Source organism: Bidens hawaiensis, unplaced genomic scaffold (assembly GCF_021521415.1).
Source record: "Bidens hawaiensis isolate Kalapana, Puna unplaced genomic scaffold, B.hawaiensis_p1.1 tig00008100_1, whole genome shotgun sequence".
Taxonomy (NCBI): Eukaryota; Viridiplantae; Streptophyta; class Magnoliopsida; order Asterales; family Asteraceae; genus Bidens; species Bidens hawaiensis.
Window position 1 is genome coordinate 691,954 of NW_027491574.1, and position 13,503 is coordinate 705,456.

The window sequence follows — 13,503 nt, forward strand, 5'->3', positions numbered from 1 at the left end:
TATTATGACTCATGACCCGTTTTCTTATGATAACCCATGACCCGTAAGACTTTATAAATTTTTGAAAAATATATTATTGTGTGATACAGGTTTCGAACCCAAGACCTCATGTTGCAAACCAAATGTGCTTACCAACTCCACTAAAATGGTAATTGTGTTTGATTTATTGACTTAACATATATAAATGTGATTTCTCTTCAAGGATAAAACCATTATATTTAATTGTTAACATTTTCATAATTCATAATATAACATTGTCTTCTCATAACTCTTTAACATAACCATTTAAGATTGTTTATCGTTTCTCTCTTTATTTTAAAATATAGTATGTTTTTATTTATTTTCATTTACAACTAAACCTTAGTCTTTGCAAATTTAGTTTTTAATTATGTGACAACATTTTGTTATAAATATCAATTTTATACACACAATATTTAATATAACAATATCGTTATGAATGTTTTATTTGAAACAAATTAAAATCAAAATTTGGTTTTTAACTTAAAATTATAGTGTATAATATATCAAAAATTTAATTAAAAAAATCATAAATAAAAATTATTATATAAAATAATTGAATTGAATTTACGTATTATATATAATAAATTTTTATTTTTGTTATATTTTCACCCGTGTAAAACATGTGAAATAATATAATCCGTGGGGACCATGAATATCATGATCTTGGTGGCCTATAAATGAAAAACAGATAAAAGACCAGACCGCAGTTGAACACTTACTTAAAACAAACAAGCAAACCCTAAGACAAGACAGACTGAGTATGAGTGGTGTTGGAAAAACTGTGTGCGTCACCGGCGCTTCTGGTTACATAGCTTCATGGCTCGTTAAGTTCTTACTTGAACATGGTTACGCCGTCAAGGCTTCTGTTCGCGACCCAAGTAAGCTTACCTTCTGGTTACATAGCTTCTCTTCTGTTTGCCAATTTTATTTATCATTTCGATCTACTTAAATCCTAGGTTTGTGGTTCCTCCGATTTTTAATTCTGATTATTATATTTATATTTTATTATGTCACTCACTCGAGCTTTAAAACAATATGTATAAAAATAAAATATAAATTCTCAAATTTATAAATTTTATATAAAATGATGTTAAAAGTTGAATTTTGCCGTTTATATATCAATATATAAAAAAAAACTAAGTAAATAAATAATAGTGAGCTCGGCTTGGGCTTAATTTTTCAGCTTGAAAGACTTAACAAGCCGAGCTCGAGCCCAAGTTCGCCATGGCTCGGCTCAGCTCAGCTCGCACCTCAAGCCTCAAAACTTTTTTAAAATCAAGATAAAGCAAAGGGTGTGCATAAGACTACATAATATGAATTATTAAAGTATTAGGGTACTTCCTTTCTACCATTGTAGTAATTCTTGAAAAATCATAGTTGTTAACAGCACTGACTACGAGCGATATAGCGATTCGCATAGTGTAGCAATAGGGTATCACTATCTGAGTTTGGCGCCTTAATAGCGTGATAATAACTGGGATTTTAGGTTTTCTTTTTCGTTTCTTTAAAATCAAATAATTAAAAAAAAACGATTTTTAGGCATTTTTAGTGATGAAGCCACACCAATTCCACCATAAACACTTAATTTCTTGAATGAAAACCTTAATTTCTTATACCTTTTTTTTCTAATACCTTATCGCTAAACATAAACAGTACCTGATATTTCATCGCTATCGCTACATAGCATATACGTAGCTTGTTGATATCATCCGTTTTTTTGCATACTGTTCCAATTGTGTTTAAAAGTCGATCATGATGTATGGGCATCTATATTCTTATAATTTGCTAGTTGCTAACTAAGAAAGGGAATACTGATTGTATGCATATCACACTTTTAGTAGAATATAGAAGCTTGAACATGCTGTTAAAGTTCAAAATATCTTCCTTAATGAAGGTTTATTAGATATGATAAGAGAGATATTAATGATTTTTGTCGGATGTTTCAGAGGACCCTAAAAAAACAGACCACTTGCTTAAACTTGATGGAGCTAAAGAAAGGCTTCACTTGTTCAAAGCTAACCTGCTTGAAGAAGGCTCCTTTGATGCTGCAGTTGAAGGCTGTGATGGTGTTTTCCATACTGCATCTCCCTTTTACCATAATGTCACCGATCCACAGGTGTGTCTATTACTCATTAGCAGTTAGCCTAAGTGAAGCTATTTGTTTGACTAGCGGTGTTTATTTGATTTGTTTCAGGCAGAACTGATTGATCCTGCGGTTAAAGGAACACTGAATGTACTTGGCTCATGTTCAAAAGCTTCATCAGTTAAAAGAGTGGTTGTGACATCATCTGTTGCTGCAGTCGCCTACAATGGCAGACCTAGGACTCCTGATGTTGTGGTTGACGAGACATGGTTTTCAGATCCAGATCTTTGCAAGCAAACAAAGGTGTGCCCTTTTTACTTTTTCCCCAACTTTTTGTAACATATATGGAGATTCAATAATTTGGTTTCTGATTGTTAACTTCAATGTGACAATATTCACTTGTTTAGTGGGTCAATTCAGGTAATATGTTATTCACACGTATAATTCGAAAAGGATTAGCTGAAAAGGGAACTTGATAGAAGTCACCCAAAATGTAGTTTTAAAGCGTATTACGTCCTAAATCATTTTATTCAACAAGTTATATCAATTTTAAGTAGAGTAACTACACAACTCGTTCTGTAAGTATACCTAAAATTGATGAGAATGCATTGGCAACTAGAGGAAACTTAGGTTTAGATTATGAAAGATTGAAAGTACGATCTGGACCATAGATGAAAGTTTAGCTTACTATATTTAAAAGTCGATTTCTATGAAATGATTTATGAGGTAATACACATTAAAATTGTTCAGATTGTAAAAGTATACCTCATCGATTTCAGGATCGGTAGTTCATTTCAGTGGGAGCCAGTTAGGACAGATTACGAGTCAGGGGCAAATTCAGCCTTGACTGATGTGTTAAGGCTCAAGGGAGCTTCAATGTGATTGATGTGTATTACCTTCTGTTAACCTGTAGTCTTGTTAAAGCTCGCTCGAGCTTCAACACAGGCTTTATCGGCCTCTGGCTCATTCTTTGTCCTAACCAGCTCCCACTGAAATGAATTGTCAGATCCTGAAAGAACAAACACTCCATATGTAGCATGTAACTTTCTGGAGAGACTTACCAGATAGAACACGAACAAATAGAACACGAACACCGGTTCTTTTAACTCATTGTTGTCTGGTAGATGTAACTGAAGCTTTGACTGATTGTCAATGTTCTTGTTGTCGCGAATACCTCTGAATGGTTTTTTCTTGAACCCTTCCACACACGTTCAACCTGAATCTCCCATGGCTCTGGGTTTATCTTCTGCAAAACAAACCTTCTTCTGCCCACTAATTCTGTGAACCAGACTTTGTCTTTCTGCTGAACTGCGTGGTTACTTCCTCAGGTTGAATATTGACCATACATAGCGAACCCTCTTTCTTTCTCGATCCATGACAAGATTACCTTTAACCACCTTCAACTACATGTTCTCGACTTAACCTCATGCCCCTAGTGGATTGCTCATCCGGGAACTCATGGCTTTGTCTTTGGTTATGTTGGTGTAGACTTCCCTAGAAGGTCACCCATTACTCCTACCCGAGCATGCTTATTTATGGAGTTTCATCGCTACACAACCAATTCAACCGAAAACGCTTTGGTGATTTAGGAGGCAAGACATTCCTTATGAATCAAGAATCTTGCCGCCGATATGAGATTTGTCTAGGGTGTTACAATGTGCCATCTTAATCTTCATTGTATCATTACACACATTTTATCCTTCAACAATAAGAGCAAAATTGTCATTTTCTAATAAACTTGCAAAAGAAAAGAAAGGACTACAAGCGTGATTGTAAGTCCCGTGGAGGATCTTTCAATATGATATCAACTGATCTTAATGCTGGTGCGGAAATCCAACACAAGATGATACAAGAATAATTATAAAGAACTCAAAAGATTGCTTCAAAACACACGTTATGATTAACGTCGGGTGCTTAAGCACAATGTTTACAATACTCGTCTAATGTATCTATGATACTAGACGGCCAAAATCACATACGTCCACCCACCTAAACCCTATACAAGATATCTATAAATAGGGTAGCCAACATACCAGCCCAACAAAAGCCCAAAGCCCACCGAGAACCATAATGTTCTCGGTTTACAAAATACACCTAACCTAAGCCCAAAAACACAAGCATAAACCACAAAATATAGCCCAACATTCTCCCCCTTGGTTTACTGCTTGATCAAAACTGCTTCTGCTGTATACGATCAGCGTACATCTATATCTTCATTTAGGCCTTTCGGCGTATATACTGTGGCTTCTAAATAAACACTTGGAGGTTCAGTGTCTTATTTAAGGCCTTTATTTAAAACCTGGCTAGTAATCCAGCACAGGTCATGCTACTATCCGTATGAAATAGATAAACATGATGTTCGTCATCACGAATAGCAGCAAATATTAGGCTTGATTGACACAGAAAAGTCAAGCACGATGTATCTTTGGTAGAACCAACAAATCCTCGATCATGGTTTGACCGAGAATTCTTCACAGCATCTTTGAGCCGAAGATCTCTTTGATTGATAAGAAGAATCTGGTCAGTCCACACCGAAAACTTGAGAACACTATTCATTGTCATCTCCATATTACCAATCACCATTGAAGACCAAACCTGTAACTGTAGCATGATAACTAACACAACATTCAGTAACTTCATGAAGAGAAAAATGAACAAGCTTACCGAACTCATGAACCGATTGTATCTAATATTCCAATTAATCATCACAGTAAATTTTTCATCCATACCGATTATATAAACACTCAAAGTAAGATTTACTGTACCTTGCAAAGATTTCGCTCGAAAATTTTAAGGGAACAAGAAAAGACCTAATGGCGGCGAGTAGACGAGAGAGAACTTGATGGATATGATGTAGGAAGATTTTAGAAGTTATTGGAAGATACACAAATCAGGAGTAATAAATCGAAGATAATGAGTGCCTTTTAAACTCCCAAGATTCCTCCATTTGAGCCGTAAACACATATGAGCCGAGAACAGATAGACCGGGAACATGTGTAGAACCGAGAACAGTTATTTTGAACTAACTGAGAACGGTTATTCTTAGACACAAAATATATCTCAGTGCAGTTTGAAAAAATAACCTGATTCATGTGAAAACGATTTCTTTAAACATTTGTTTTGACACGAGTACACATGAGGTAAAAAACAAAATTAAAGATAGGAAGATTAAAATAAAACTTAAACTAAAACAAAATTTACCTATCCAGTCTTTAGAAAATCAACATATATTGGGATCAAATTTCAGCTATTTAAAAACAAACCACCTTTTTATGAAAAGATCCGAACATGAAATCATATTGATTAAGGTACTTTCACAATGATTCATTTTCAGTATTATTGTGACATAGTGAAAAGGTTGATAGCAGGTAATTTTTTTTTTCATGATTTTCATTGCGCCAGTGATATGATTATATTCGATTAGGCATAAAGCTTACATGGACATCACTTATGGACCTCTGATGCCCCTTATCTATTCTCAAGGCGTATTTGGCTTTCCCCAGATCACCCTAATTTGACTCCAACCCCCTAGTACTTGATCAAAATACTTTTCTCTATACAAAATGATTTTAAGCTTTAAGGTTGAACGTTGGACTTACATGTCATCCGGACTTACAAGCCTTACATTTAGGATGTTTAGGACTTATTTGAATGCCCCACCCCTGTAGTTCCCTAGGATCCCTTTAAGCTTTTAGAAAACAATTTTTATGAATTTTTTTTTAACAAATGAAATATAATCTTTTTGGCGATCAAGACACTAACGGGCTCGTGTATGATTGGGTAATTGCTTTTCTGCCTATCATTCTTAGAGATGTATCTAAGGACATACAAATATCTTCAAAATGACTCTCTACAATAAGTTTAGCAGATTTAGTTTATATCACTTCGAACTTTTAATTATCATGGAAAGCTACCATACACATCAATGACTAATCAAAAGCCTTTTTAGCCTAATAACTTCACACGATTGGCACTCAAAATCACTCTATCTATCATTTATCAAAGGTTGGATCAATTTTCATTTAAAAATACTTTAAGCTTCTGAAAAGCTTTTAGCTGAATAATATCACTTCCCAGATGATACCCCGAAGATGATTTAAACTCAATCACCCCAGCTGCCTTCAGTTTTCATGTGAATGGCTATCCTATGTGTCTACAGGTAGACGATATGACCAAACACATAATAAAATGTGTCCTTCAAACTTTAGGCGGCCGACATAACTTTCAGTGAGGGAATTTAAAGGGATAGTTAAATCAAAACCAATTTTTTTTTATATGAATGTTCAGTCGCGCCGGTCACTTTCAGTCCTAAGGTTAATGGCTATCCCTAGAGTCAAACATTGATGACGGGACTAAACATATGAAATATGTCCGTTGAACTTGAGTGGCCGGCATGATTTTAAGCAAAGGAACAAAATTTTTAATTAGACATACTCTTTTTGTATTTTTCTTTTTCTCCCCCTAAATTTGTACAGAAATTATGACATGAAGAAAAAATTTTATGTACACAATTTACACCTAAAAAATACTCAGTCATCAAAACGCAGCATCTTAAGAAATCCCACAAGCACATTAAATCTGGCTATTCCGACCGGTTTTGTAAATAGGTCCGCCACATTATTATCAGTGTGGACCTGTTCAAGTTAAATTAGTTTCCGGTCCTAACAGTCACGAATAAAATGGATCTTGATGTCAATGTGCTTGGTTTTGGAATGCTGAACGGGATTTTTAACAATTGCAATAGCAGCATCATTATCACAAAATATGGGAGTGTTAAGAAATTCCAAACTGTAATCCAACAATTGATGTTGCATCCAGATAACCTGTGAACAGCAAGCTGACGCAGCAACATACTCCGCCTCGGCAGTCGAAGTGGACACCGTTTGTTGTTTCTTGCACTGCCATGAAATGAGACGATCTCCTAGAAACTGGCAGCCGGCAGATGTGGATTTCCTGTCAATGTCATCTCCACCATAATTGCTATCAGCAAAAGCATAAAGATCAAATTCTGAGTTTTTGGGATACCAAAGACCTAACTTCGGTTGTCCCTTCAGATATCTAAATATACATTTAACAGCAACTAAATGAGAGAGTTTAGGATTAGCCTGGAAGCGAGCACATTGACAGACTGCAAACATGATGTCTGGACGACTGGCGGTGAGATACATCAGAGACCCGATCATCGATCGATAGTACGTTTGATCTACGGGACTCCCTTCAGGATCAGACGTCAGAAGAGGCCTTTCTGCCATTGGAGTGGCGGCACTCTTGGAATCTTGAAATTCAAATTTTGCAAGCATATCTTCAACGTACTTTCCTTGATGCAGCAAAATTCCCGTCGAGCTCTAACGAACCTGCAATCCTAGAAATGTTGTCATCTCCCCCAACGAGCTCATCTCGAACCTCTTCTTCATAACCTCTTCAAACTCTGAACACAGCGCAGCACTGGTAGAACCGAAAATAATGTCATCCACATAAATTTGCACCAGAATCAAATCTTTCCAGACAGTTTTAAGGAATAGAGTTTGATCAATGGTCCCCCTTTCATAACCATGTCCCAGAAGATGTGCCGTCAACGTAGCATACCATGCCCGAGGGGCTTGGTGAAGACTATATAGTGCTTTATCCAACTTGTATACATGATTAGGATTCTTAGGGTTTATAAACCCCGGTGGCTGATCCACGTAAATCTCTTCCTTAACTTCACCATACAAAAACGCAGTCTTAACATCCATCTGATATACCGTGAACCCCATGAAAAACGCATAGGCCAGAAAAATCCGAATGGCCTCAAGTCTAGCTACAGGAGCATAGACTTCGGTGTAATCTAACCCTTCAACCTGACGAAAACCACGAACAACTAATTGTGCCTTGTTTCTAACAATAACTCCCGTGTCATCTTGTTTGTTTTGGAAAACCCATCTTGTATCTAGTGCTTTCTTACTTCTGGCAGTTCAACTAACTTCCACACTTTCAGTTTATCGAACTGATTCAACTCTTCGTGCATGGCATCCACCCAACTTGGTTCTTGAAGAGCCATTTCCACCGACTTCGGCTCAATCTGAGAGATGAAGCAAGAAAACAAACAACTGTTTATGTGTCCTGTCTTCTGGTGGACACACCTGCTTCAAGAGAGCCGATAACATTCTCAATAGGATGATTTCTTTGGGTTTTTGTCGGAATTGGCTGTTCGGGAACCTCTCCAACAGAAGATAAGTTAGATTTTCACCGACATCAGTGAGTGGATTCTTCCATCCAGAAGCTGCCGTACTATGTGAGTAAGAAGTGCCGACAACGTATTTATTCGGAATGACATCGAGAAACAAAGTGCTCTTGAAGATTTGACGAATAGGACTCTCGCCCTCAACTGCTGAATCATTTACTGAAGAGTTTGGAATATGCACGGTTTCTGTAACTTCTTTCGATTGGCCGACCGACGCAGGTGGTTTGTCATCAAGCGGTTCTGCGACATCATGGCGATTTGCCAAGAGATATCCATTTTTTCAACATCATCTGGATGGATTTGATCAAGCTCAGCAGCAACTATAGGTTGAACAAATCTCCAACCAGGAGTGCATTGTAGCAGTTCATAAATCCCACCATTAAAGTTATTCTCTTGAGTTTCCTTTGGGATAGAGGGAATCTGACTGGAATTCTGATTGGGAGCAGCACCAGATGATTGAGGTTGACCACTTTGAGCAGGTTTAGTGAAGAAAACTAGAGCTGGTTGAGATGGGATGGAGGACGGTTGGCTCTGAGTGGACTTGTGAACACTTGGAAGTTTCCTTGAGGTGGAAGTTGCTGAGTGGCTTTAAACATAGACAAGCTGTCTTGTGAGATAAGGGCATTGTTGGAAGCGACGTTGTAACCAGCAGCACTGTAGGAGTTTGCATGGTTTATTGCACGTTGCTTGTCATCCATGTCACATGCCTTAATGGTGGCCATCATCTCAGAGATAGACATCCTGTTGAGATCTTTTGTTTTCTTGATAACCGCAACATTCATATCCCAGCTTTTGGGCAATGAGTTCACCAATTTGTTGTTTATCTCAGATGTTGCCAGATAGATGCTTGCGGATCTCATCTCAGTCACAAGAGCAATGAATCTTTGAAGTTGTGTTTCCAGTGATTCTCCCAACACATGATTGAACATATTGAATTTCTGTCGCAGAAAATTTTGGTGACTTCTCTTCATGTCTTCATTTCCTTCATACACTTCAATTAACGCCTCCCATAGCTCCTTAGCAGATTGAAGTTTTCTAAAACTTAAAGCAATCTCAGGTGAGAGCCATAGTTAAGGTTGATAGGGTCTTTTCATCCTCTTCAACTTTAGCAAAATCATCATCATACATTGCAACAGGCTTCACAACAACTTCAGTTGAATTCTCACGTTGATACGTGATGATTTGAGGTCCCTTAACTATGCTTCTCCAGATCTTAGCATCTTTCATCTTAACATACTTCTCGAATCGAAATTTCCATTCACTGAATCCCTCATGTGATAGTAGACGAGGCACACGAGTGGTCGTCCCCATTATGGAATCTAGTTCTTGATGGAGTGAAGCATTTGATGACACATTACTGTTGGTTAACTGTTCCATTTTATAAAAAATTTATTAATCAGGTCCAACTAGGTTTTCGGTTCGGTTTCTGACCGAAAACAAGCTTCAACCGAATACTGCAAATGTTGACCGAAAACTACAAGATTTGATCGATAATCACCGAGAATACTTTTCTTGACCGAAGACACTGATGTTACGCCGAAAACCCTTGTTTAGAAGCCGAGAACTGCCAAAATCACCCGAGAACTGAATTATGGAATAAGATTAGCAACCAACTGAATTCCGTGAATTACGGGATTCAAATTTGTTTCCAGATTAGCCAAATCTCTATCCAAAATAAAGCTCTTTTCTTCTCCGATTGGTAAACTCGCCGGAGAATCACCAAACACCACCAAACGAAACTATTCAATCCGTTGATATCACAATAACGAGCCTGAATAGGTCTAAGGCTCTGATACCAATTGTAAGTCCCGTGGAGGATCTTTCAATATGATATCAACTGATCTTAATGCTGGTGCGGAAATCCAACACAAGATGATACAAGAATAAGTATAAAGAACTCAAAAGATTGCTTCAAAACACACGTTATGATTAACTTCGGGTGCTTAAGCACAATGTTTACAATACTCGTCTAATGTATCTATGATACTAGACGGCCAAAATCACATACGTCCACCCACCTAAACCCTATACAAGATATCTATAAATAGGGTAGCCAACATACCAGCCCAACAAAAGCCCAAAGCCCACCGAGAACCATAATGTTCTCGGTTTACATAATACACTTAACCTAAGCCCAAAAACACAAGCATAAACCACAAAATATAGCCCAACAGTGATAAGTTTCATATAAAGGTCCTTAGATGTAGTTACCTTAGTTTAAGAACAATACCTGCAATTTTAGGTATACTTTGGTGATATGCGTAATTTACTCTTTTAAATAATGTAGTTTGTGTTGCCATGGTGGTGGCGAGAGATTCAGGGGAGCGAGCAGCTGGATGATGGCTAGGTTTAGGGGTTGTTTAAGAGTTTGATTAATATTTTATTTTTAATTATTAAGTGGTAATCTGGTCATTTCAGACCCTGTTAACATAAAAAGTTAGCATCAATTAGTGAAAATGGCATAATGTACTGCAACTTAAAAAAAATGATTTTTTGTTTGTAATGACCTGCAAGTTGGTACATAGTTAAAGGGCGGAAAATGTAATTTACTCTAAAACTTATTATATACTTCTTCTTAACCCTAATTATAATATTATTTTCTTTGTGTTGCTACAACAAGATGTGGTATGTGCTGTCAAAAACATTGGCTGAGGAGGCTGCATGGAAATTTTCGAAAGAAAAAGGGTTAGACATCGTCACCATAAACCCAGCAATGGTGATCGGTCCTCTTTTGCAGCCAACACTTAACACTAGTGCTGCAGCAATTGCAAACCTATTGAATGGTACTTTTTAAAACTTTCAAATTTGTTTTAGAAACTGCAACAAGATTTAACTAAAAGGAAATTGGTCAAATGGGTTATATGCAGGGTCACAAACATACCCGAATGCTAGTTTTGGATGGGTTAATGTTAAGGATGTCGCAAATGCACACATTCAAGCTTTTGAAATTCCTTCAGCAAATGGTAGATATTGTTTGGTGGAAAGAGTTGCTCATTATTCAGAAATAGTTGAGATACTACGGAAGCATTATCCTTCGTTCAACCTTCCACAGAAGTAAGCTTTTCCCCGTCCCGTTATCAAGTTTAGTCACATTTACATGCATATGCCTATGTAATATGCATAAAAACATTAAAACTAAATTGCTGATATGTTTTTTTTATTCTGTTTTAAATGTTTATTTGCAAATGTGTAGGTTATGTGTAGGAAACTACAAATCATACGCATAACCTACTCCTGAAATCCGAGTAAACCACATGGAGCATCCGTGTCATTAACTCATATTAAAACATAGGGAATAGTTTTAGCATGTTAACGTAAGAATTAGTCAATTTGTGGTGTTATTTTGTTCAAGCGGTCAAACGAGCAAAATAATAGCCAAAGATGAAGCAGGCTCAAGTTAGCCAAATGAACTCCAAGTCATCCTAAGTCGTTTATACTATATATTAGATTATAATTGTTATATTATAAGATTTGTAATCCTATCAGGGCCGGCCGGCTCAACCACGTTGGTGGCCTAAAACGAGGCTTGCTTTCACTCCACACAAATCAAGATGTTATCATCAATTTTTGCAAATACATAAGTAATGCAGCAATTCCTCACACATTCTCATACCTAATTCAGTTTAAACACTGTTCAAATCACTCACATTAAATACCAATCCCAAATTACTAATGTATAGTTATAATTTTGTTTTGAAAATTGGAGGCCTTAGAAAGTGAAGGCCTAAATCCCTAACTTCATTTCGTTGTCCTTGGAGATGGAATCCTTTTAACACACAGATTATCTTGTAAAAGTATAATTGGGAAGTGTTTCTAAGTAACTAAATGTAAAATGGAGTTGAATTGTCAACAACCTTTATGTCTTTTTTTTTTTCCTTTTTTTTTGTACCTTAAAAAATAATTAATGATTAAGACCTGCATGCAGGTGTGCAGATGACAAGCCTTTTGTTCCTATATACCAAGTGTCAAGAGAAAAGGTGAAGAGCTTAGGGATAGAGTACATTCCCCTTGAACAAAGCATCAAGGAAACTGTGGACAGCTTGAAGGAAAATAACTTTATAAGTGTAGGTGGGGGGGGGGGGGGGGGGCATCATCAAATATGTGAAGAAATCAGAAAATGATGTTGGAGATTCATTAATAAATTAAAAATGTGAGACTTGAATCATTTAAATAATGAAGGTGTGTAATTGAAGATGGTGTTGCATATTGTGTGTTATGTTCCTTATTGTTAATGTTAATGTTAATGTTAATGCTATTGCCTTCATCCTTACTAAGCTAACAAAACGAGCGGGTCACACGCAACGGTTTGATTTAAATACTGGTTAGTTTTATTTTAATATTTTCTTTCACTAATTGTTGTGGTAAACCAATGTAAGTTAACAACAACAAACAACGTTCGTATTTTTTCGCTGGTGCTTCTGAAATTGATATCAGAGCCACGTAAATTTCCTTCGCGGGGGCTCTAGTCGATGAATTTTACATACATAAATATGATTTCAATAATTTAATATGCTTAAACTTAAATTTCATTAATAATACTTTTGAAATGCAAAAAGAATAAATAAGTCAAATTTTTATTTCAGATTATGATTTTGATGAAGATTATATTTTAGATGAAGACTTTAATTTTAGTGAATACGAATTCACTAATTCTGAATATTTTTATGATGATACAGATTGGTAATACCGCTCACCGTAATGGAAATAAATAGTTTTAATAAATTAAAAGAAATAGAAAATTCATTAAAAATAGATAAAAGACTTAATAACAAAAAACAATTATATTTAATGGAGATAAAATAATTTTTAAATTAGATATAATTATAGAATTATTAGAATCTGTCTTCCCTAACAGAAAAATAGAGCAAACTTCAAATAAATTTCATGAACTTTTAGTTCAACTTTTGCAAAATATGAAAATAAGCTCAGATTCTGAAAGTGAAGTTTATATGTCTCTTGGAATAGAAAACTTAATAACTCGAATAGGAGATATGGAGTTAAATGATATTTTTATAAATATAAAAGCAAATGAGGAAAACTTTAATGTTAATGATACTGAACAAACAAGACAAGTACAAATTCTAAAATCCCAATAAGAGACGAAACTCATAGGTCAGCACAAGGATATGCTGCTGTAAAATCAACGATAATAAATGAAGATAATTATAAACCACAC

At 36.0% G+C, this 13,503-nt stretch overlaps 1 protein-coding gene across 1 annotated transcript; it reads left to right on the plus strand.

Moving 5' to 3' along the window:
* Positions 1 to 746: 746 nt before the first annotated feature.
* On the plus strand, positions 747 to 12,463 carry LOC143637039 (phenylacetaldehyde reductase-like). The gene is made up of 6 exons (XM_077104508.1): positions 747 to 899; positions 1,968 to 2,137; positions 2,216 to 2,407; positions 10,948 to 11,110; positions 11,195 to 11,381; positions 12,253 to 12,463. Exons 1-6 carry the CDS (start codon positions 782 to 784, stop codon positions 12,446 to 12,448), a joined length of 1,026 nt encoding a protein of 341 aa, XP_076960623.1. The 5' UTR covers positions 747 to 781; the 3' UTR covers positions 12,449 to 12,463.
* Positions 12,464 to 13,503: the final 1,040 nt, after the last annotated feature.

What these genes read in the sequence shown, in the direction of transcription:
- LOC143637039 (XM_077104508.1), top strand. Translation starts at nt 782, where the DNA reads ATGAGTGGTGTTGGAAAAACTGTGTGCGTCACCGGCGCTTCTGGTTAC. An exon ending in ATCTTTGCAAGCAAACAAAG is followed by an intron (nt 2,408 to 10,947) that starts GTGTGCCCTTTT and finishes TGCTACAACAAG; the next exon opens with ATGTGGTATGTGCTGTCAAA. An exon ending in AATTGCAAACCTATTGAATG is followed by an intron (nt 11,111 to 11,194) that starts GTACTTTTTAAA and finishes GGTTATATGCAG; the next exon opens with GGTCACAAACATACCCGAAT.